Here is a 22881-nt window from a genome sequence, read left to right on the forward strand (position 1 = left end):
TTTTTTTTTTTTTTTTTTTTTCTTTCTTTCTTTCTCTCTATCTACCACCTTGAAGTTCAGCCTCTAAAGCCTTCTTAAACCCTAATCATGGACATTGCTTATAGTGCATCCTCACGTGGATGAAGAGGTCATCCTAAACCTTGCGAACCTCTAGATACTCTTCCTCGAATCTCTTCACTATACGTGTAGCCATTGGACATTACATACGTTGCTCCGCATGCCCTCTATGGTTTGGTTCGTCACATGCACGACCATTTCCATAATTTTATTAGATTTACTAATTCTTTCTAATTTCATTTAGAGAAAAACATTTTAAATAGGCGGAGAGACATTATAATCATTTTTGCACTTTTGCCAAATTAGAAAAACCAATTTATGGTTAATCAATGAACTAAAGTTAAGAAAATGAATGAAAGAAGAAGAGTAATACCCTAATTTTGTACCATTTAAAAACAAACAACACCAGATAAATAGTAATAATTACTCTATATATTAAAAGGAGAAGGCGGATGATACAAAATCATCATCTCTCCAAACCCTTCAAACAACCAAACATGCCTCTCATTTCTATATTCGTCCACCTTTTCCTCTTCTCCTCTCTAGCAACCACCAATGGTGGCCGTGGGGATGGTTTCACCACCTCTCTCTTCCACCGCGATACCCTTTTCCCTACTCTCCACCTTCCATCTCCCTCCCGCTACGAACGCCTCACTAATGCCTTCCGCCGCTCCTTCTCTCGTTACGCAACCCTTCTCGACCATTCCACCACCGTCTCCACCACAGGCATCCACACCCCACTCATTCCCAACAATGAAGAAGGAGAGTATGTAATGTCCATTGCGGACACTGGAAGCGACCTAACATGGACCCAATGCATGCCATGTCTCAATTGCTTCAACCAATCAACTCCTCTTTTCAATCCACGTAATTCCTCTTCCTACCGCCCCGTACCTTGCACGTCCACTGCATGCCGCTCCATCAGCATTTTCCCCTGCATGCCCCACCATCCATCTTGTACCTACAACTACAACTACGCAGACCAATCCTTCACTAACGGTGACCTTGCATTTGAAAAACTCACCATTGGGTCCTTCAAACTCCACAACACAATCATTGGATGCGGTCACCAGAACGGTGGCGCCTTCAAAGGACGTACCTCAGGAATCATCGGACTCGGCACGGGTTCTATCTCTTTAGTCTCTCAAATGAGAAAGATTGCCAATCTCAAAAGACGCTTCTCATACTGCTTACCCACCTTCTTCAGTGATTCAAATGTCACTGGTAGAATAAACTTCGGCCGAAAAGCCGTCGTTTCAGGGCGTAAAGTCATTTCTACCCCTCTAATGTCGAAATTTCCTTCTCCCTTCCATTTCTTGACACTAGAAGCAATCTCTATTGCAAACAAGCGATTGGAAGCCACTAACAACGTGTCGAGTGCTTTAGAACGAGGAAATATTATTATTGATTCGGGTACAACATTAACGTTTTTGCCTCAATATTTGTACAACGCCGTCATTTCGACTTTGGCTAGTGTTGTTCGAGCGAAACGAGTGGAAGATCCATCAGGGATTCTTGAATTGTGCTACGTTGCGGCCAAAGTTGATGATTTGGATATTCCAATTATTACGGCACATTTTTCTGGTGGTGCTGCTGTGAAGTTGTTACCGTTGAACACGTTTGTGACCGTGGCTGATAATGTGACTTGTTTGAGTTTTAAGTCATCTTTTGATGATAATTTGAACATTTTTGGGAACTTGGCACAAGTCAACATTTTGATTGGATATGATCTAGAGCGAAAGAGATTATCGTTCAAACATAAAGTCTGTGCTTAGAGGCGACATGTCATCCGACTATCCGAAGAATTAAGGGCGCTACCAATGGACAAGAACAAATGATTTGCTCTAAATTATCTTCCACATATTGTAACAAATTTCGTTTCAATACTTGTAAAATTTGTTTCAAAATAAAGATGCCATAAATTTTAACACCAAGAAAATAGTGCAATAAATCTATATCTTACCTCTCAAATTCACTCCGACTTAAATTTATTCACAAAAGAGTTGAAAGAGTTGGTATAAATGATATCATTAACATAAATGCAGATAATGATCAAATCACTTTTACCTTCCTTCTTCATATACAAAAGTAGATTTTATATTCTCAATTCTCGTGTATCATTTTTCTTTAAAATACCCATCAATCTTGTTGTACCAAGCTCAAGGAGTCTGTTTTAATCCATATATTCATTTCTCAGCTTGTATACCACTCTTTGCATTTCTTTTATGAATCCCTCTGATTGTGCTTCATAGACTTTGTTCTTGTAGTTTTAAAGTAATAGTTCTTATAGTTTCAAAGGAATAGTTCTTATAGTTTCGAAGTGAGCTATCCGAGTGAAAGTTTCTTGAAAATCTATACCTTGTTATTGCACATACCCTTTGGCCACAAAATGAGCTTTAGGCTTCTATATGCTTCTGTCTGCGGCAAATTTTGGGTTGAACTTTCAAGTTATTTCCATTTGGTAAATCAACCATGTTCCATGTTTCGTCCTTCTTAATTATCTGCATCTCTTTTACCATGACTTTCTATCCCTCTTCTTTTTTAGTTGCTTCAGTTATAGGATTTGAAATAGTAATAGAAAATTGACAAGATGCAAGTATGTCACTAAAAGTTTATACTTCATTCCTTACCTGTGTCTCATCTGAAGATTTTTCAAGGGTAGATTTGTTGTTTGGTGATGCTGAAGTTAATGAATTTAACAAATTTTACGTGGTAGTAGAACACTAGAGGATGCACTAGAGTTACTCTTTTTTTTACGTAGAGAAGCTTCAATTATAATCTCTTTGCTCCTCTTATTCTTTACCCTAATTCCTACTTACATCTTCATTAAATATTACATCTCATTGAATCAAAATCTTTTCAATACTATTTATATGCTCTTATATGAGTATGATAACAAATGAAAATGCATTTCTCAAATTTGTTTTTTATCAAGTTTTTAACGAATTTGAGAATTTATCAAAAGTATAATCAACACGACTAAAGACTCGTACTTACAGATGGTTTTCTTCCACATCCAAAGACTCTCAACACCCGTCACACGTATAAAGACAATCAAAAGGGAGACCTAATTGGACAGATGTCACCAAAAACATGTCGCATGGAGGAGAGGACAAAGCTGACACCATCTCCTCCGATAGGCTCATTAGATTCTCAAATGCTACCATTTACAATTGAATACTCCAAAGTTATTTCCTTATTCCATCTCAACAAATTATTGTGTCAAATAATTGATTGATATTTTTTTGTGTATTCAAATTGTTTCAACAATTGTAAAAACCATACTTCATTAGAAGCCATAAATAATATTCACGAGGAAGGATTTATTATTCACCACGTCATTATTTGTTGTTCCCCGCACAATTTATTCTTTCGACAATGGAGAGAGCACATGTAATCTCTAAGCACAAACACCATGCTTAAACGACAATCTCTTTCACTCCAAATCATATCCCATTAAAAAGTTGAGTTGTCCCGCGTTCTCAAAAATGCCTGAATTATCATCGGACGATGACTTAAAACTCAAACAAGTCACATTATCAGCCATTGTCACAAACGTGTTCAACGGTTACAACTTCACGGTGGCACCACCAAAAAAATGTGTGGTAATGAGTGAAATATCCAAATCATCAACTTTGGCAGCAATGTAGCACAATTCAAGAATTCCTGATGGATCCTCCACTCAGTTCGCTCGAACAATACAGGTCAAAGTCGAAATGACGGCGTTATACAAATTTTGAGGTAAAAATGTCAATGTTGTACCTGAATCAATAATAATATTTCCTCGTTCTAAAGCACTCGACACGTTGTTAGCGGCTTCCAATCGCTTGTTTGCAATGGAGATTGCCTCAAGTGTCAAGAAATAGAAGGTAAAAGGAGATTTTGACACTAGTGGGGTAGAAACGACTTTATGCCCTAAAACAACGGCGTTTCGGCCGAAGTTTATTCTACCTAAGACGTGGATTGAAAAGAGGACTTGATTGGTTGAAGTATTTGATACATGACATGCATTGAGTCCACGTTAGTCGCTTCTGGTGTCCGCAATGGCGATGAAATTCATCGGTGGGGTTCCGACTAGAGATGGACATTGCAATCTCCATCGTTAATGCTAGAAACGAGTGGGGGCTGTGTTAGCGAGGACGTTGGGTCCCAAGTGGATTGTGAGAATCGCACGTTGGTTAGGGAGGAGAAAGAAACACTTTTTTATAAGGGTGTGGAAATCTTTTCCTCCCCGGATCCGAAAGCACAAAATCCTAATGCTATGTTTAATGAAATTGTTGAAGTTTTTAGATATTTATAATTTTAAAAGTTTATATAGAGCAATGAGATTAAGAAGGAAGGCAATTGAATTGGGAAAAAGAGTTGTTTAAAGCCATGACTAGCATGTTCTTGGTGAGGCTCAAGAACTTTCGCCCTCTTGTGGACGGAACCTCCCGGCTCGCTCAAATTGCAAGGGAATCCGACATTATATTCACACCATTGTCGCTCAAGTTAACAACCTCCCGGCCTTCCCCTCGCTTCATTGCAACGCTGCAAATATTCCACCAGTGCTTCACCGTCTACTCCGTCAATATCGATCACTGTTCCAGGATTTCCCTCGAATCATTACACGATGCTTTGTTGGATTGCGGATCTTCTTCTGCAATGACCATTCATCTTCTTGAAAACACAAACCTAATGGTCCTTAGATTTGAAACTCCAAGTTAGTATATCATAAGAAACATCAATCTTTTTTTATGTCGTGTTCTTGATCTTTTCCCTTCCTCCTTGTTAGATCATGAGCCACAACTCCGTCATGATTTTGTATTGTTACCCCCTCAAGAACAGTCTATAGAAGAAATTGAATATTCAAAATCTTTAGCACTTGATTCGCGAGATTTACGACAAGTTATAAAAGAACTACCGCTCTTCCACGGTGATTCAGGTCATGTCTCTTTTCTTTTCAATTTTATATTTACTTTGTCATATCCCACGTTAGTTGGGGAGTAGAACAAAACACTCTATTTACAAGAGGTGTTTTAAAAATCTTCGAAAGTAGAAGCTCAAAGAGGACAATATGTGTGAGTTTCCACAATCCCACTGGTTGAGGAGGAGAACGAAACACCCTCTATAAGGGTGTAGAAACTTTTTCCTAGCATATGGGTTTTAAAAACCCTGAGGGGAATCCCGAAAGTGAAACACCCTATTTACGAGACGTGTTTTAAAAATCTTGAGGGGGAGTTCGAAAATAAAAGCTCAAAGAGGACAATATGTGTGAGATCCCACAATCCCACAATCCCACATTAGTTGAGGAGGAGAACGAGACACCCTTTATAAGAGTGTGTTTTGAAAACCTTGAGAGAAAGCCTAAAAATGACAAGGGTCTCGGCCGCTACAAATGGTGGCTCTTCCTCCGAAAGGGTGGATTTGGTGAGGTCCCACATCGATTGAAGAAACGAACGAGACTGAGTTTTAAAAACTTTGAGAGAAATACCAAAGAGAACAATATCTTCTAGGAGTGGGTTACAATATGTGCTAAAGTTTGTGTGTTTGTGGCAGTTTGTGTTACGGTAACGAGTTCACGAGTGAGGTTCTCTATTGCATCAAGAGAGTTAATTTTTAAGAAAGAGGTATGATATTAGAAGGTTTGAAAGTTTATATTTGATTGATGGGGTAAAGTTGTATGTTTGATTGTGTTGAACAGAAAGGGCGATGTGAAATTCTGGGTCATGATGGAGATGCTGTGACTGAATTTCGAATCGTTCTGTATCCTATGCTGTTTTTCCTTAATTTGACGTATGATGTACAGACAGTATGGTTTCATAAGACAATAACCAATACTCACGATGTCATGATTTTTCCAGTTTTTGAAATTTTTGCTCAATATGTCATCTATTTTCCCCGAATGTGACATGTGCCAAACTTTGGTGACCCAAATTCTTGATATTCTTTTTCTTTTTCTCAATCATATTCAATAAACTCAAATACCTACGGAATTAAATATATATATATATACCAAAATTAATGGATATATAAAACGTTCAAAACTAGTCAAATCTCATGCACATAATCGTTCAATACTTATGCAACATCTCAAGCCTAGTGTTAGTAGTATTGTCCGCTTTGGCCTATTACGTATTGCTGTCATTCCCAAGATTTTAAAATATGTCTATTAAGGAAAGGTTTTCATACCCTTATAAGGTTCCAATCAATGAGGGATCTCACAATCTACGTTCTTTGGGGGACCAACGTTCTCGCTGGCATATACTACTCGGTATCTAGCTCTGATACTATTTGTAACCGTTAAACCCTACTACTAGTTGATATTTTTCGCTTTAGCTTGTTACGTATCGTCGTTAGCCTCACGATTTTAAAACGCGTCTATTGGGGAGAGGTTTTCACGCCCTTGTAAAAAATATTTTGTTCATCTCTCCCATCAATGTGGGATCTCATAACAAGTAAAACTAGAACATAATGATCAAATCTCTATGAGCACATATATGTGATTGCGACAATAACATATCATAAATGAGTGATACAATTCTTATGTCCATAGATAGGTATTTATCTCATGGACACATCACACTCTCCAATTTAATTTTCATGCACACAAATAAACAATTATTACAATTTTCGTTTACAAGTATGTGCACAACATTAAACATATCAACATCAACTTACATATGCATATATATCTAACCATTGAAAAGTATTGAAAAGAGTAGGAACTCAATAGAGTATGATTAAGGGAGAAAACACCTTACCTCACGCTAAGCAATAGGCTAACATCACTCAGTTGTGGTTCAAAGGGCTTGGACTTCTAGACTCTTATCTTGTTAAATTGTACTGCATCCTCAGTTGTGGTTCGGTTGTCCACCGCTTTTATAGTGAAGTTTAATTTGGCACTTAGATCCACCACTTCTGCCTTGATCATGTTGAAGGCTACTCTCAAATCTTTAGACAATTATGAGACCATATGCACGATAGTTTGTTGGACATTGTTTAAGCCCTCAACGTGCTCTTCCATCTTGAGAATAAAGTTCGTTGAGTTATCATTACACTCAAAGCGACTAGCAATTGTGGCCTTGTCTTCGAGGGCCTTGACCATAATTATTAATTCATGAACAGGCATTGCCTCAAAGTGGTTTGTTATCTCATTGATCATGTCGGCTTTAGCAGCAATCTCATTCATGCGACTCCAAAAGCTCCATTATGTCAGAAACTTCACTTATGCAAAGAAACAACTCTTCGATTTCAGTAATTAGTCAGTTTGAGACTTGTCCAATTATATTGCAATAGCATTAGAAGCGTTCATATGAACCGAAAATTCAATTGAGTTAAAAAAAATGAACTAAATTTGTAAACATTTTTATGGTAACCAACTCGAAAATGAATTATAATTCAATAGATCTTATAAGCAAGTATAGAAGGAGGTTATTATATTTGATTATCTCTACTCCCGCCATTTCTTGTATCTCCCCAAGGCTCTTTCAAGATGTTAACGTTCCAGGTTCTTGGATTAGGTCTTCTCAGGAACTCCATTTCCTCACTTCTCACCCTTTCTAACTCCGCTGAATTCAAATGCTCTCCGCAATCCATATCCCTCACTGTTTCCTACACTCAAAAATTCTATAATTTCATATCAGTCCTCCGAATTTTCGACCGCTTCTTCACCATTTTCTCCTTCGGTCTCAATGCCAACGCCAATGCCGATATCGATGCCGATTATGCTTTCGAGATTCAACTTTCCGATTTCTTTCGCCACATCCCCGACGAAGATTCTCACTTGGTCGTCCTTATTCCCAAATCCTGCACATCCCTCAACGTCCTCTCGGCAACGAGTATGTTCACGTTTTCTTATTCCCTAAGAATCTTGATTATTCATTATTGAAGAACACAAAATTCAAGAATCCAAGAGGGGTTTATTTTTTTGTTTCAAGAACACTATTGATTTATGATATTATTAGCAATTACAACTTTTCAAAATGGTATGATATTATCTACGGTGACTGTAAGCTTTTTATGGCTTTGATTTGTACTTTCCCAAAAGACCTCGTATCAATAGATATATATTTCTTACTTATAAACTTATGATCACATGCAACTTCCTCCCAACACTCCTCCATAACATTCTTATGGAAAAACACAAAATTCAATAATCGAAGAGGGGTTTTTTTTTTTTTTTTCAAGAATACTATTGATTTATTCAAATTTCCCAATTTCGTGATTCTAATTGTTGATATTGAGTTTTAGGGTCTGGAAACTTCCGATCCTTGACTTCGTTGGTAGCGACACCTTCCGAAAATGAGGAAGTTGGCCAATTTGACCTCAAATTGTTCGTGGCAATTGAGGCAGAAAAGTTTAGAAAGATCGTTACAACACTAGCGGAAGACGGCGATCCAGGTAATAGAAATCACTATTCTCCACAATGGTATGATATGATCCCCTTTGAGCATAAGCTCTGATGAATTTTGTTTTTGAATCTTGTGATCTACAACAGTTTTAGGGACGGCATCGACTTCGAGTGTTCGGTTTTGTGCAAAAAGAAGAAAAACAGGGAAGACTGGTGAGTTAGTTGTAAGTGCAAAGAGAAGAGAGTGCTTGGCGGGAGGGTTCGATGACAGAGTTGATGAAATAAGGTTTTCATTTACACCAACTCCGAAGGAATTTTTCGTGGGAGCATCGGAATCGGCCAAGTTTGTTTGGTTCTTTGGATCCACAGATTGGCCAACCACAGTAATTTGCTTTACCACACAATGGACCAATCTTCTGGCTTGTTATCCTATATCTGCTTCTAGTTTTCTCTTGCATTCTTTTGCTCTCAACAAAATTTCATGAACCAAAATCATGAATTCTAGTTTACATACTATTTTTCTCTTTCAATTTTACACTTTCATGCTTCCACATAAACTTGGTACGTCTTGAATTAAGATAAATTAGAGTCTGTTTCGAAACCGAGATGAAAAAAACAATCAAAGGGAGGTTGAAGGTACAAAAATAACTCAATTCCTTAAAATGCACCAACTTCCAAAATTACTCTAAGATCGACCTACTAAAATTACAAAGACCCATTCCTTAAAATGTTCACCAATCTTGAATAGAATTGAAACCTAAAAATCTATAGAACGAATCCAACGCTCCTCTACCTATTCAAGAAACAGTTTCTTGTGGAGGACTCTCGATCAAATTTAGTTTCCTCTCACCCGATTGAAACGTTTTTCCCTTTGAGACTCACAACTTTTGATATAGACAAATTCTCCATCATTAAATGGAAAAAATCGAGAAAATGTATACGACTCTGAGATGTAGATGTAGCAGTATTCTACTAAATATTTTTAATATAGACAAATTCTCTCTTCTCCTAAATTGATCTCTTTCTTCTTCGATTATTCATTTAAGTGTACTTCAATTAAGAGTCAAAACGAACCGTCTTAATTTGTTAATCTCCCATTGTAAGCGATGTACGATCAAAATGCATCCTCTTTTGAGAAAGAACAACAGCGTGTGGCGGAGGACTATCAATTTGATAGATACTCCGAGGGAAATTGGCTACATTCAGGCGAAATTGAGCACAGTTTCTTCCCTCTAAAACTGATTCAAATGGCTTCAAACTCATCCTCTAAACGTCTGTCAATGAGAGATTTCCACATTCTTATAAGAGATATTTCGTTCTCCTCATTAACCAATTGAGATCTCAAAATTCACCTCCTTGAGAGCCTACTGTCTAGTGTCTAGCTCTGATATCGTCCTCTTTGAGCTTTCACTTTTGAGATTCTTAGAACGTGTCTGCTAGAAAAAAATTTTCACACCCTTATAAATAATGTTTCGTTTCCCTCTACAACTTGGATACCACACGGGCAGAAGTTATAATAATTTGATATACCAAGCAAACATACCTTTTTTCTCTTGAATTTTGATAATTGTAGTTGTTTATGATTCAGGAAACAGGAGACGGGTGGCAGTATAAAAATGGGCTAATCATCGCATCAATGGTTGAAAACATAAGAAACTTGAAACTGAAAGGCATTAGCATGCTAGACTTGAGGCTGGACGACACCGCTAGTCTTATGAATGCAACCTTCATCTTGGTTCGATGGCATGAGACAGCCGATATGAAATGCACCCCAACGATGTTCTCTTTAATAGCCTCTTGCCATTTCCCTTGCATCATTACATCTCTCCAAATTATGCCTCCATTCTTCAACCATTTTCAATGCAACCAAATTTACCAATTCCAAATTCCCGTCAAACTCTTTCACGACACAATGAAGGCTATGAAACGCATCTTATATACTTCAATCACTCTCTCTCTTCGGAATTCCCTAAATCAAATGCTCCTTCAATTCCACAATTCAAGTAAGCAAAATTGAATCTTTGTTACAATTTTCATAATTTCTTTTGATTTCAAGAACACCCTTGTTCGTCTTTCTTGCAAATTCTTTAAAGCTGATACCCATTTAACTTCAAGGGATTGGGGAAGAACAGGTTCGTCAATTGTCATTGCTACCTTCAAGAGAGAAGGATGTGGGCGAAATTGATTATGGAATCTTTGTCTCAATTGATTCGGAAGTGTTTGAACGCATTGCAACAGATTTGAATGATTCCAATGGTGACATATAACTTAAATTCTTCTTCCTTCTATCCTATTACTTCAAACGAATAATTTATTGGAAGTTTATGGTTGTTTTTGTCTCATCAGCTCTCGTTACTCTAACCAATTCACAAGTCAAGTTCTCTGTGGAAGCCAAGGAGATTAGTCTCGTAGAAGAGGTAGGTATATTGTAGAACCTGTTTGAAATCAAGACCCTAAATTAGCTATGGTGAGACTTCCTCCTATTAATTCTCAACAATCCTCTCTCTCGTGAACAAAGTACACTATAGATCCTCCCGTGAGTTTATGAAGCCCTCGAACCAAGTACACTATTTGTTCGATACTTGAGTCACTTTTGACTACACATTCGAGACTCACAACTTTTTTGTTTGACATTTGATGATTCTATTGTTATTGTCTACTTTGAGTGTAAGGTCTCATAACTTTGCTTTAAGCTTCTCTTAAAGGCCACATATCAACGGAGATGTATCCTTACTTGTAAACTTATGATTATTTTCTAAATTAGCCAACTTATAAACTTGAGTCACTTTTGATTACACCTTCGAGACTCACAACTTTTTTGTTTGACATTTGATGATTCTATTGTTATTGTCTACTTTGAGTGTAAGGTCTCATAACTTTGCTTTAAGCTTCCCTTAAAGGCTACATATCAACGGAGATGTATCATTACTTATAAACTTATGATTATTTCCTAAATTAGCCAACATAGGACTCACTCCCTCGTTCACTTTTGTTAGTATGTTTCTTGATTTGGTTTGTATTTGTGCAGAGAAGAGAGTGCATGATTGGAGGCCTTTCAAGAAGCCAAGAAATTCGATTCTTTGTTTCTCTCAATCCCATAATTTTTTTTCGGGATTTGGCACGTCGATCGAAAAGGATATGGTTGTTCAAGTCAGCTAAGGCTTACAGTATAATCATTGCTCCTATTGGATTGTATGCACAATTTTGTGTCTATTTTTCCCGAAGAGGGTGATGTATGGAAATTAAATTTTGGGTTTTTTTTTTTATATGAAGATCATCTTAAGAACAACAATAAATTTTTTTGGTTAATTCTATTTGAGTATCAATTGAGTATGAATATAGGCATAACATGTGAACCAATTGACAAGCCATGACAACTCAATCTTAAGAGAAGTAATGATGTGACTATCAGAAGGTTGTTGAGAGGAATTTCACATTGGCTCATTAAGGGTTTTTCATAAGCTTATAAGCAAATGATACTATTTCTTTAATATGAGACCCTTTGAGGAACTAAAAGCAAAAACAAGAAAAATTTATGTTCAAATGGGACAATACCATATTATTGTAGAGGTTTGTAATTTATAATATGGTGATCTAATGAGCTCACATTCTTGTAAGATAAATCTGAGAGAGTTCTTGAAGATCGATGTCGAGATTGTAATTGCCATCACGAGCGGAGAAGATGGTGAAGAATGGATGGAACATTTGGAGCATCGGAGATTAGCAATGTTAGAAAGGGGAAGAAGTTGGACGATGGAGCTCCTCAGTTCACCCAATCCAAGAATCTGAAGCGTAAACATGGTGGGAGAGACTGAACCAGAAATGGCGGGGAGGTTCAAACTTCAACCACGTTTCACCTCGTTTTATATGTACAAACAAACACGTGCGTTGCACGGAATCTTGTAATTTTAATTTACACCTAAAATAGTTTCATTTTTTTAAAGCAATATTTATGAAAATTGTATTTATTTTTCCTTATTACTCGGAAATATTTTAATTATTAATCAAATTAAAAAATAAAATATTAATAGTTAATTTTAAATAATATAAAATAAGTCTAACCTATTTTAAAACTGAAAAACCAAATAAAAATTGACGTAAGGATTACTTTGAAGAAATTTTATAAAATAAAGAAGACTAATTATTTGGCATTTTATTATGTATGAAAATTATTTTTTATACAAGAAAAGTGTATCCAATAAATGAAGGAAATTCATTTGACAACTAATGTTTAAAAATTAGAAATTACCCATCTCAATTTACATCATACGTTCCATATTTACATGTGTTGTTGCATTAATTTCTATCTTATTTTTATTAATATTATGTTTAATTAGGTTCATGAAAATATCAATAAATTAAAAATTCAAATTTACAATTTTGAAATTATCAATCTCAGTCCATCCAATCTACAAAGCTAACATTATTATCTCTATATGTATTTTAATGAGTTTAAAATATATTTATATTAAGCATGGACAGGAACGGGTAGAGTGGAGAATTGGGCTAGGACGGAGAATATAATCCTGTCACCAACTCCATTTATCTAACAAGAAAAAAAAGCGATTTTATATGCACATTTGACGAATGTTATTCAAAATACACCATCTTGAAATGACAACCGTAATGTTATTTAATGGGTACAAAATGCACATTTGACGAATGTTATTAAAAAAAAAAAAAAAAAAAGGCTAAAAAAGCTAGATTATACAGCCGTGAAATGACGAAATTTTAATCAATGATACAGAGAAAAAATATGGAGAATGAAAGAATGAACATATTGGTAATATACTTATATGCACATTTGACTGCCATTCTAATAGCTTCGTCCAATTCTATTTGGGGGAGAGAAGGAAAGTAAAAGACTTCGTCTAAAGTTGTTCCCAGCGATCTTGTGGGTTACTGGCCACAATGTTGGTCCAATACCCAGTCTCGAATACCACTAAAGTGTTCTTCTCAGTTGACCCATAGAAATACACCATCTTGTCAAGCTGTGATGCTCGGATGAAAAATTGCAACGGCACCACACTCACTTCAAATCGGACTCCACCTCCCAATGTTCCTCCAACTCTGCACCGGTTCCCCTGCATCCAAGGTTTGCTTTCATTGGTCATTACAATGTAGTATGATATATTTGATCATCTTTTGGTATTCTTGACCAAATCTTCATTTCTAGGCTCCTAAATTAGTTCCTAAAAGATTTAAGTCTATAGATCTTCATATATTAGATCATTTATTTGCATTCTAAACACTCAATTTATGAGCTTGGAAACCATGGTATGGTTGAACAAGAGACTATCGATGTTAATCAAGAAAGAAATAACATACGAAAAGTTCAAACATAGAACATGGGTCCATTTGGCCTAAAATGTAACAAGTGATTATCAATATCGAAGAAAGAAAGTACGCAATAAAAATTTGAACACATGATTGTTGAGGATTGTCGGGAGTAAGTCTCACATTACCTAATTTAGGGAATAATCATGGGTTTATAAGTAAAGAATATATCTCCATTGGTACGAGGCTTTTGGGAGAAACCCAAAGTAAATCCATAAGAGCTTATGCTCAAAGTGGACAATACCATATCATTGTAGAAAGTCGTGATTCCTAACAGTCATGTCCTTAACTTAGCCATGTTAATATTATCCTCAAGTGTTAAACAAAGGGTGTACTTTGTTCGAGAACTCCAGGGAAGGAGTCAGACCTCGATTAAGAGGAGGCTCTATAGTGTACTTTGTTTGAGGGGAGGATTGTTGAGGATTGTCGAGAGGGAGTCCCCACATGGGCTAATTTAGGGAATAATAAGGAATACATCTCCATTGGTATGTGACCCTTTGGTGGGAAGCCCAAAGCAAAGCCATGAGAGCTTATGCTCAAAGTGTACAATATCATATCATTGTGAAAAATTGTAATTCAAAGTCATGAGAGCTTATGCTTAAAGTGTACAATATCATATCATTGTGAAAAGTCGTGATTCCTAACATGGTATCAGAGTCATGCCCTTAATTTATCCATGTCAATAGAATCCTCCAGTGTCGAACAAAGGGTGTACTTTGTTCGAGGACTCCAGGGAAGGTGTCGAGGCTCGATTAAAGGGAGTCTGTTCGAGGGCTCCATTGACCTCGGAGAAGGCTCTATAATGTACTTTGTTCGAGGAGAGGATTATTGAGGATTGTCGAGAGGGATCCCCACATGAGATAATTTAGGAAATGATAAGGAATATATCTCGTGGCCTTTTGGGGAAGCCCAAAATAAAGCCATAGGAGCTTATACTCAAAGTGTACAATATCATATCTAAGAGTTAGTGATCCAAAAAAAAAATGAAGAAAAATACTATATATGCCTAATCGTTTCTTTATATTCTTAAGAAAAGCCCATGAAAGGAATGGTTTCAATTCAGACACTTGAAAAGTTTCCTCAACTACCAAGGGATAAATATAGTGTACCTCAACAGGAATCACAAAATCCATCTCTGCAGCACAGAATTTCACTTCTGAATCCTTTGCAGTAACCGAGACTGTTCCAGAAGACAAGCTTTCATAAACTTACAAGAAGATAAGCAAATAAACGTAAAACTCCCTAAGGGTAGAAGAAGTTGATTTACTTTTAGTACTGAAGGCAGATAATCTTGTTGCAACGTCTCTGAACCATTCTGCGTTAACGGCCACAAATATTCCGCCGGCCATTGAGGCCACTTGAATATTTAGGGGAGGTCCCATCTGCATTGGAGAGCAATATTCCAAATGCCCAACGCCTGAAATCAATACCAACAATTACGACCTAGACTCAAGAAAGACGAAGAAACGGAAATCCACACAATCTTGCAATTGGCAGGTTTAACCAAATCTAATTGAATTGGAACTTTAGGGCTTTTGTTTACAATCAATCCAATTCCTACACGAGATCCATTCCGAAGCACAATCGAAGAAAAACAAAACCCTAAAAATAAACGCGATTGTAATTTCCCCTGAATCTCGAAATTACAAACAAGAAATCGCAGATTCATCAAGAAAAAATAGAAGAATGAGAACCGTACATGTGGTGAAAACGAGATTAGAGAAGGTATGATCATCGGGCATGAAAATGGTCAAGAGGCGATCGTCGGTGCCGGTAATGAAGGTGGCTAAGAATAAACTGTCGATCTGAATACAGGAATGGAACTCTCGAGGGTGATTGGAGGACAAGAGGATGAAGAAAGGGTGAAATACCTCAAGGCGTGCGAAAATGAGAGAGGAGTTGTGGGAGCCAGCGACAGTGAAGGAGACGGTTGAGCGGGAGAATCTGAAATCGGCGTGGTGAGAAATTTGGAGGAGTGGAAGAAGATTGTTCTTCAAAACTTCCACTTCTGCAACCTGGATCGTAAGCATGGTGATACAGAGAGAGGGAAAATGGCGGGAAAGGAGAAAATTTGAAGGAACGTTAGCAACAATACAACCACACCTATATATATTTATTTATAATAAAATATCAAATAGAATATATATATATATATATATATATATATATAGAGTATACCATAATTTAGTATTAAAATATTCTTAACATTTAACTTAAATGAAGAGAATAATTTAATTTTTATTAATGTAATTATATTTCTGAATCTCCACCCCTCGTTTTTTTAAAAATAAAATTTCTAATATTACGAGAACACGTAGTATATTAGTGGGGCATTAAGAGAGTGGACCATTGATATCTAAATTGGTTGGCTTGACTTTTCTAGCTCATGTGAAATGACAACTTTGCCCCTCAGTCTTCCGTACGTTTTGAAGGCTTACTTTTGACTATTTGCAGTGTTTGACGTTTCTACATTCCAATCCTATCTGGTTTTACTTTTAAATTTTAAAAAATTAAAAATGTTTTAAATGTCAATGTTCATATCGTAATTTTACGAAAATATAAATAAAATTTGATGGTTTTCAAATAATTATAAACATAACAAAGTACAAAATTCTAAAATTAACCAAATAACTCAAGATCAATTAATAATAGAATTTATTCAAAATAAAATAAATTAAGAGAATGTTATCCTAAGTTTATATAAATAAATAATATTTTTTTTAGTTCTAGTAATTATTTCTGAATTAATTAACTTTAAATAATTAGTTAGGGTTAGTTAGTTATTTTTATTAAATCAAAGCACTAAAATAATTATAACCCATTAAACTTTGATTTAATTTTCAATATCATAATTAAATTTGAAGTGGTTGAGTTTATTTATACTTTTAATCGTAAATAATTAATACGATAATTGATCAAAGGTCAGACTTATTCTAAAATATATCTTTTCAATTTAATGTCATCTTCCTTATCCCTTTTATAAGCCCTAACAAAAACACAAATGATCAAAGGAAAGTAGAGGCATTTTAACGTGATTTTGGGTTTAAATCACAATTTAAACCCCACCCTTTATTTTTCTCTTCCGTTTCAACTCTCCCTTCTATCATTTCAAACCATATTTCTCTCTCCCTCTCTACAATTCTTAGTTCATACAATGAAAACTCGGCCACAAATCTTCTCCTCAAGATCATGGCGTTCCTCCGACAACAACCATCCTACCTTCAGAACCACCATGGTTCTTATCTTCTCCTTCTTCCTCCTCCTCCTCGGCTTATTCGTGCGCATCGGATGGGTTAAATCGGTTTGTTCTCAATCAAACTATGCTCTAACTTGTTGATTTATTCCAGTAATTCAAATATTTTTATACCTAATCTCTTCTAAATCTAACCAAAATGGACTCACTATTTTATTAAATTTCATTACTATTATTATTGTTGTTATTTCTGTCCGCAGCCCATATATTGGAGGGGGAAAGGGATGGCAGAGCACAGGTCAAATCTGTACCGTCCATCTAATGCCACTTGCCCGCCGCACTTCCGTTGGATCCATGAAGATCTACGGCCATGGAGAAACAAGGGGATCACTAAGAAAATGGTGGAAGGGGCCCGCAAAACGGCCAATTTCAAGGTCATAATCGTGGACGGTCGGGTGTATGTGGAGAAATATAAAGACTCAATCCAGACCAGAGATCTGTTCACCATGTGGGGGATTTTGCAACTTGCAAGATGGTACCCTGGGAAATTGCCAGATCTTGAACTCATGTTTGACTGTGGTGATCGGCCAGTCGTCCGATCTAAAGACTTTAGTGGTCCATTGGCGGACCCACCTCCATTGTTTCGCTACTGCTCTGATGACTCCAATTTGGACATTGTTTTTCCTGATTGGTCCTTCTGGGGATGGTAATTATTTTCTTTTTTCCCATACTCAATTAAACGAAGGGTAAATGAATGATTCGAGACCACATTTAAATGATAATGATCCGACCATATTGTTTGACGATTTTGGAAGGGGTGAAATAAACATAAAGCCATGGAGAAAGGTATTGGAGGACATAAAGGAAGGGAACAAACGAACCAAATGGAAGGAGAGGGTGCCCTTTGCTTATTGGAAGGGGAACCCACATGTTGATCCCTCTAGGAGAGACCTTCTCAAATGCAATCTCACCCAACATCAAAATTGGGACACTCTTTTATATTCTCAGGTAATTTCCTATTTCTATTTTCATTTTATATAACCAATTTGTTTACGTTATCCCATCATTTTGTTCGAAGGATTGGGATAAAGAGTCGAAAGAAGGGTACAAACAATCAAATTTAGAAGATCAATGTACGCATAGGTATAAGATTTACATAGAAGGATGGGCGTGGTCGGTGAGCGAGAAGTACATAATGTCGTGCGATTCAATGACGTTGTACGTAAAGCCAAGGTTCTTTGATTTCTTCATTAGGGGAATGCTTCCTTTGCAGCACTTTTGGCCTATTAATGATCGATCCAAATGTTCTTCTCTCAAATTTGCTGTGGAATGGGGTAACAATCACACAAGTCAGGTATTCAAACGTAGAATTTTAATTTCTACCAAAAGAAAATGAGCTATATCAACATTTAATTACAGGCACAAGCAATAGGAGAGGACGGGAGCAAGTACTTGCATGAGAATCTTAAGATGGAATTAGTATATGATTACATGTTCCACTTACTCAACGAATACAGCAAGCTTCTCAAATTTCGGCCATCGATTCCTGCTGGTGCGGTAGAGCTGAGGCCTGAGAAGATGATCGGCGCCGCCAAAGGGTTGCACAAGAAATTTATGGAAGATTCACTGGAGAAATCTCGGAACGAGTTTGAGCCGTGTAATTTGGCGCCTAATGATCCAACCGTCCTGAGAGAGTTTCAATACAAGAAATTAAATGCCCTAAAGAGAGTTGAAAATTGGGAAAATGAGAGGAAGGGAAATTAAAATAAATAATATGTATTTACATTACTAGTGTACTTTTTTAATGATACCAAAATCAAATAGGTGAAGATGTAAATTGGATATTGCTCGTTTATAATTTTGAATTAGATACCTAACATATCACACTTTAATGAGAGAATTATCAGTCATCAAATAAGTTTTTGGTATCATATATCGAGATAATTATTATGAAAAAGTTATTCCACGGAATAGAAAACGGACTCTAAAAAGTGTCAAAACTACTACATGGATTAAGTCGGAGAGCTCTGTTAAGAAAATGAGTGATAGTTGCCTATTGCATAATGAAGAAAATTCCTATGAATATGGAGAAATTGCTTGGCATGTGGAAGGACCAACGAAAAGTTTGTGTATGGTTGATAGATAGTCTACGTGCGACTATAGATGTAGATATCAGAGAAAATGTGACCACACTAGAAGTATACAATCACATAATTTATTTGACTTCTATTCGAATACGATATCTCGACTTATGTGAATTTTCTCATGTTGTAGATCATACCGTTCATGTGCCTTGGTCCCATATTCTACGCTAAAATATACCATCTTTTGGCTTCTGTCATCAAGCTTTTTGATATATGATTTTGCTATCTTAGCATGTTTTGTACAACAAAAGACTATTAGATGCTCGAAGTGAAGTGGTGTCGTACTGAACCATGTTTCGTAGGGGGTATGAGTATCCATAGCTTTTATCTGTAAACAATATGGAGAAAATCGTCAGGACTTGGATGCTCTTGTGTAAACTTCTAGTAGTGTTCATTATGATGCAGTTTCTTCGCTTAACCAAGCTGTTTTGTTGTGGAGTGTACGATGCGGTGAGGTGATGCTTGATACCTTCCTCTTTGCAAAACTTTGAGAAGTTCTAAGGTAAGAACTCGCCATCTCGATCAGTGTGCAAGATTTTCAGCTTGTGATCAGACCCGTTTTCATCAAAGTGTTTTGAACTTCTTGAACGCATATATTAGGGGTGTACATGGTCCGGGTTAGGTCGGGTTTGAGGATTATTTCGACTCATCCCAAAAGTTCGGGTTGGTTGGATTGGTAACCCAACCCAACCTGAAACTTTTCACGACCCAACCCAACCTGAAACTTTTCACGACCCAACCCAACCCTCTATTTTTGGGTTGGGTTGGCAAAAGTCGAACGTGAGTGTCCTTGAACTAAACTCAATACCACTATGGCAAACCCATTAATACATTAGTATTCTTAATATATTTTTTATATTTGTATTTGTCTCGGGTCCCCGAAGGTTTTACCCATGAACCCGAAACCGAACTGATTCAGTTTGGGTTCAGAAAAATGAACCCAACCCCGGGTTGGGTTGGTTCGGGTTGTCGGGTTGAATGTTCACCCCTAGCATATATTGTCTCCCTTTTTTTCTCCAAGCATGTACACTCACATCAAACGACTATAATTATCATTGCCATAAACCAACAAGTAAAAGACCCGTTCTCTTGGAGCGATAGTGACAAACAAGTAGATGTAAAATAAGAGAATATACATATATATTTTTTTTTTACTTCTCCAAAGAGAAAATGATAATAATGAAAAATTAAATTACCATAATAATGAATTTGAGATTGAAATAAATAAAAGTCATTATCCTTTAACTTTTTTTATAATTTAATTAAAAAATAGGCTTTAATGTTAAAAAAAAATTAAAACAAAATATTTCATATCTTAAAACATTTTTTCTTTAAAAAAAATAGCTTTTGAAAAGTATTATTTTTTAGTTTTCAAAATTTGAATTAGTTTACTTAGATAACAAACAATAAAAAAAATCAAATTATTTTTAAATAAGACACAATATTAATTATTTTTATTTTCACTTTACTCTTTCAATTTAAGTTGAAGGGTAGTTGGATTATCATTACTCTTTGAAATTCATGCAACATTCTTACGAGTAAATAGATGATTTAAAGACGGATCGAATTACTTGTTAAAAAGTTATTTAACTTTAACATTACAAAACAAAAAAAAAAAAAAAAAAAATCTCCATGTGTGTTAAGAGGGGCATGAATAAATGGGACGGTTGAAGTCAACGTTGGTCGACGGACTCTTATTATTATTATTATTAATTTTTTTTTTGTGGAAATCATAGTTTATTAATTTATTAAGCTTGACAGGGAAAGGAAAATTAAAATGACAATATATTACCCCTGAATTCTCAGACAATCTGTACTGTGCACCACATGTCTTGAAGGCTAAATTGGACCATTTGCAGTGTTAAAAGACTTTTCCAAATTCCTATCCTTAAGTATTATTGAGAATACCCAAATTAATAAAACTTTCAACAACTTCAATTTTAGAATTTTAATCCCTCATAAATACACGAAATTCTCTCAATCATTATTTATAATTTATTTAACTACCAAAGACTAGTTTGAAGATTATTTAACCAATAATCTAATTAAAAAAATAATTATCCAAAAATAAATATTGATAGTATCGATCCAAAAATAAGCCTGCTTTATAAAATAATTTATCCCCACTTGAGATGTCGAGTATATATTAAATAAATAAATAAATAAAAGGCAGACTTTTGGGGGAGCCAATAGGGATTAATTGAGGGTATTTTTATAATTTAATTATTTTAAAAGAATTTGTTAATGAAACAAAAGTATAGGCATCAAAACGTGATGTCGTCCCCTCATTACATTGCGAAATTTAAAGCCCCAAACCCATTCATTTCCTCTCTCTCTGTGTAAGCGATGAAGCGCTGTGTGGATAGATTCGTGCACCAAATCTTGTGCTCTGATTCTTATTCCTCCGACGCTCAAGCCCCCAGATGGCGATGCTGCCCGCTCGCCCACAAGCCCACCTTCAAGACCCTCGCCTTCGTCTTCTGCGTCTTTCTCGTCGGCTTCTTCCTCCGACTGCAATGGATCAAAGCGGTATGTTCTAATCTAATCCATCCGCCCTTTTCTTCATCGATATCAACGTTGCCTTTTCTTTCGACTTTTTTTTTTTTTTTTAATTAATTAATTAATTAATTTGTATTAATTTAATATTTATTCTTTGGCAGCCAACATACTGGTGGGAGAAAGGGATTGGAAATGAAGACTACAAGTCAAATTTGAGCGGCGTAAATCTATACCGTCCATCGGATGCTACGTGTCCACCTTACTTCCGTTGGATTCATGAAGATCTACGGCATTGGAGAGAGACGGGTATTACTAGAGAAATGTTGGAGCGGGCCCGGAAAACGGCTCATTTCAGAGTAGTAATCGTGGACGGGCGGGTGTATGTTGAGAAATATATGAACGCATTTCAGACCAGAGATGTGTTCACGTTGTGGGGGATTTTGCAGCTTGTTAGATGGCATCCTGGGAAATTGCCGGATCTTGAACTCATGTTTAATTGCGATGATCTCCCAGTCGTCCGATCAAATGACTTTTGGGGTCAATGGTCGGTCCTACCTCCGCTCTTCGGTTATTGCTCGGATGAGTCCAGTTTGGATATTGCATTTCCTGATTGGTCGTTTTGGGGATGGTAATTATTCTTTTTCTCATTTTTTAAAATTAATTTGTTTTTTTTTTATAGGTATTGATTCTACACTTTCAATTAGAATGTTTTTGTCGAAAAAATTAAGAGTACGAGCGTTTCTTCTTATATGGTCGAGTTTTGAAAGGTTTGTGGACGTTTGTTAAAGGGTGGAAGTAAACATAAAGCCATGGAGAAAGATATTGGAGGACATAAGAGAAGGGAACAAAAGAACAAAATGGGAGGACAGGGTGCCCTTTGCATACTGGAAAGGGAACCCAGAAGTGCACCGCTCCAGGAAAGACCTTCTCAAATGCAATCTCACACAGCACCATAACTGGGGCACTCTCGTGTATGCTCAGGTCACTCCCTCCCTCTTCATTTCTTTTTCTTTTTTTTTTCTTTTTTTTTTCTTTACATTATCTATAAATAATTAAATAAAAGTTTAGGGTATATTTATAAAAAAAAATTAAATTTAAATAAATTTAAAGGGATATTGTGAAATTGAAAAAATTATTTTGTTTGAAGGATTGGAGTAAAGAATCCAGACAAGGGTTCAAGCAATCAAAATTAGAAGACCAATGTACACACAGGTGGTTCATCATTCTCTTTTCAAAATTAATTAAATAAATTAATTTTAGATTCAATTAAATGGAAACCATTTTAGTTCTTATACGTTTTTTTTTTTTTTTTTTTTTTT

At 36.1% G+C, this 22881-nt stretch overlaps 6 protein-coding genes across 8 annotated transcripts in view; 5 read left to right on the forward strand and 1 right to left on the reverse strand.

The window, feature by feature from the left end:
* The first annotated feature begins 554 nt into the window (after nucleotides 1-554).
* Nucleotides 555-1832, forward strand: LOC111494873 (aspartic proteinase CDR1-like). The gene has a single exon (XM_023144861.1). It carries the CDS (start codon nucleotides 555-557, stop codon nucleotides 1830-1832), a length of 1278 nt encoding a protein of 425 aa, XP_023000629.1.
* Nucleotides 1833-4431: 2599 nt separating this feature from the next.
* On the forward strand, nucleotides 4432-5947 carry LOC111494874. Its single transcript, XM_023144862.1, has 4 exons — nucleotides 4432-4759; nucleotides 4832-4981; nucleotides 5596-5666; nucleotides 5741-5947. Exons 1-4 carry the CDS (start codon nucleotides 4432-4434, stop codon nucleotides 5945-5947), a joined length of 756 nt encoding a protein of 251 aa, XP_023000630.1.
* A 4354-nt stretch (nucleotides 5948-10301) lies between these two features.
* On the forward strand, nucleotides 10302-11621 carry LOC111494875. Its single transcript, XM_023144863.1, has 4 exons — nucleotides 10302-10392; nucleotides 10505-10645; nucleotides 10736-10806; nucleotides 11418-11621. Exons 1-4 carry the CDS (start codon nucleotides 10302-10304, stop codon nucleotides 11619-11621), a joined length of 507 nt encoding a protein of 168 aa, XP_023000631.1.
* A 1523-nt stretch (nucleotides 11622-13144) lies between these two features.
* On the reverse strand, nucleotides 13145-15779 carry LOC111494411. The gene is made up of 4 exons (XM_023144351.1): nucleotides 15426-15779; nucleotides 14994-15143; nucleotides 14836-14906; nucleotides 13145-13473 (listed from the first exon to the last, which is right to left on the reverse strand). Exons 1-4 carry the CDS (start codon nucleotides 15754-15756, stop codon nucleotides 13261-13263), a joined length of 765 nt encoding a protein of 254 aa, XP_023000119.1. The 5' UTR covers nucleotides 15757-15779; the 3' UTR covers nucleotides 13145-13260.
* Nucleotides 15780-16767: 988 nt separating this feature from the next.
* The window catches only part of LOC111494409 (O-glucosyltransferase rumi homolog), an 11792-nt gene continuing 5678 nt past the window's right edge, over nucleotides 16768-22881 (forward strand). Inside the window, exons 1-6 of one of the 3 annotated variants that reach the window (XM_023144350.1) lie at nucleotides 16770-17027; nucleotides 17180-17625; nucleotides 17735-17927; nucleotides 17998-18273; nucleotides 18339-18711; nucleotides 18742-18771. In XM_023144350.1, coding sequence (XP_023000118.1) covers nucleotides 16881-17027; nucleotides 17180-17625; nucleotides 17735-17927; nucleotides 17998-18273; nucleotides 18339-18683 — 1407 coding nt within the window. In that variant the 5' untranslated portion in view covers nucleotides 16770-16880 and the 3' untranslated portion in view covers nucleotides 18684-18711; nucleotides 18742-18771. Of the gene's footprint in view, nucleotides 17028-17179; nucleotides 17626-17734; nucleotides 17928-17997; nucleotides 18274-18338; nucleotides 18712-18741; nucleotides 18772-22881 lie in introns of those variants that run through there. The other 2 variants (XM_023144349.1, XM_023144348.1) reach the window with 2 other exon arrangements.
* Nucleotides 21335-22881, forward strand: part of LOC111494408 (O-glucosyltransferase rumi homolog) — a 3632-nt gene continuing 2085 nt past the window's right edge. Inside the window, exons 1-4 of the mRNA XM_023144346.1 lie at nucleotides 21335-21592; nucleotides 21724-22190; nucleotides 22351-22543; nucleotides 22710-22774. Of these exons, the coding sequence (XP_023000114.1) occupies nucleotides 21410-21592; nucleotides 21724-22190; nucleotides 22351-22543; nucleotides 22710-22774 (908 nt within the window). The 5' untranslated portion in view covers nucleotides 21335-21409. The remainder of the gene's footprint in view (nucleotides 21593-21723; nucleotides 22191-22350; nucleotides 22544-22709; nucleotides 22775-22881) is intronic.

Source organism: Cucurbita maxima, unplaced genomic scaffold, assembly GCF_002738345.1.
Source record: "Cucurbita maxima cultivar Rimu unplaced genomic scaffold, Cmax_1.0 Cma_Scf00020, whole genome shotgun sequence".
Taxonomy (NCBI): Eukaryota; Viridiplantae; Streptophyta; class Magnoliopsida; order Cucurbitales; family Cucurbitaceae; genus Cucurbita; species Cucurbita maxima.

Excerpts from the sequence above, each read along its gene's own strand:
- LOC111494873 (XM_023144861.1), top strand. The coding sequence starts at position 555 with ATGCCTCTCATTTCTATATTCGTCCACCTTTTCCTCTTCTCCTCTCTA.
- LOC111494874 (XM_023144862.1), top strand. The coding sequence starts at position 4,432 with ATGACTAGCATGTTCTTGGTGAGGCTCAAGAACTTTCGCCCTCTTGTG. Across the intron at positions 4,760-4,831 it reads CCTTAGATTTGAAACTCCAA|ATCATGAGCCACAACTCCGT; the intron begins GTTAGTATATCA and ends CCTCCTTGTTAG. Across the intron at positions 5,667-5,740 it reads AGTTAATTTTTAAGAAAGAG|AAAGGGCGATGTGAAATTCT; the intron begins GTATGATATTAG and ends TGTGTTGAACAG.
- LOC111494875 (XM_023144863.1), top strand. The coding sequence starts at position 10,302 with ATGAAGGCTATGAAACGCATCTTATATACTTCAATCACTCTCTCTCTT. Across the intron at positions 10,646-10,735 it reads AGATTTGAATGATTCCAATG|CTCTCGTTACTCTAACCAAT; the intron begins GTGACATATAAC and ends TTGTCTCATCAG. Across the intron at positions 10,807-11,417 it reads AGATTAGTCTCGTAGAAGAG|AGAAGAGAGTGCATGATTGG; the intron begins GTAGGTATATTG and ends GTATTTGTGCAG.
- LOC111494411 (XM_023144351.1), bottom strand. The coding sequence starts at position 15,756 with ATGCTTACGATCCAGGTTGCAGAAGTGGAAGTTTTGAAGAACAATCTT. Across the intron at positions 14,907-14,993 it reads ATCTGCCTTCAGTACTAAAA|TCTCGGTTACTGCAAAGGAT; the intron begins GTAAATCAACTT and ends CTTCTGGAACAG. Across the intron at positions 13,474-14,835 it reads ATTTTGTGATTCCTGTTGAG|GGGAACCGGTGCAGAGTTGG; the intron begins GTACACTATATT and ends CCTTGGATGCAG.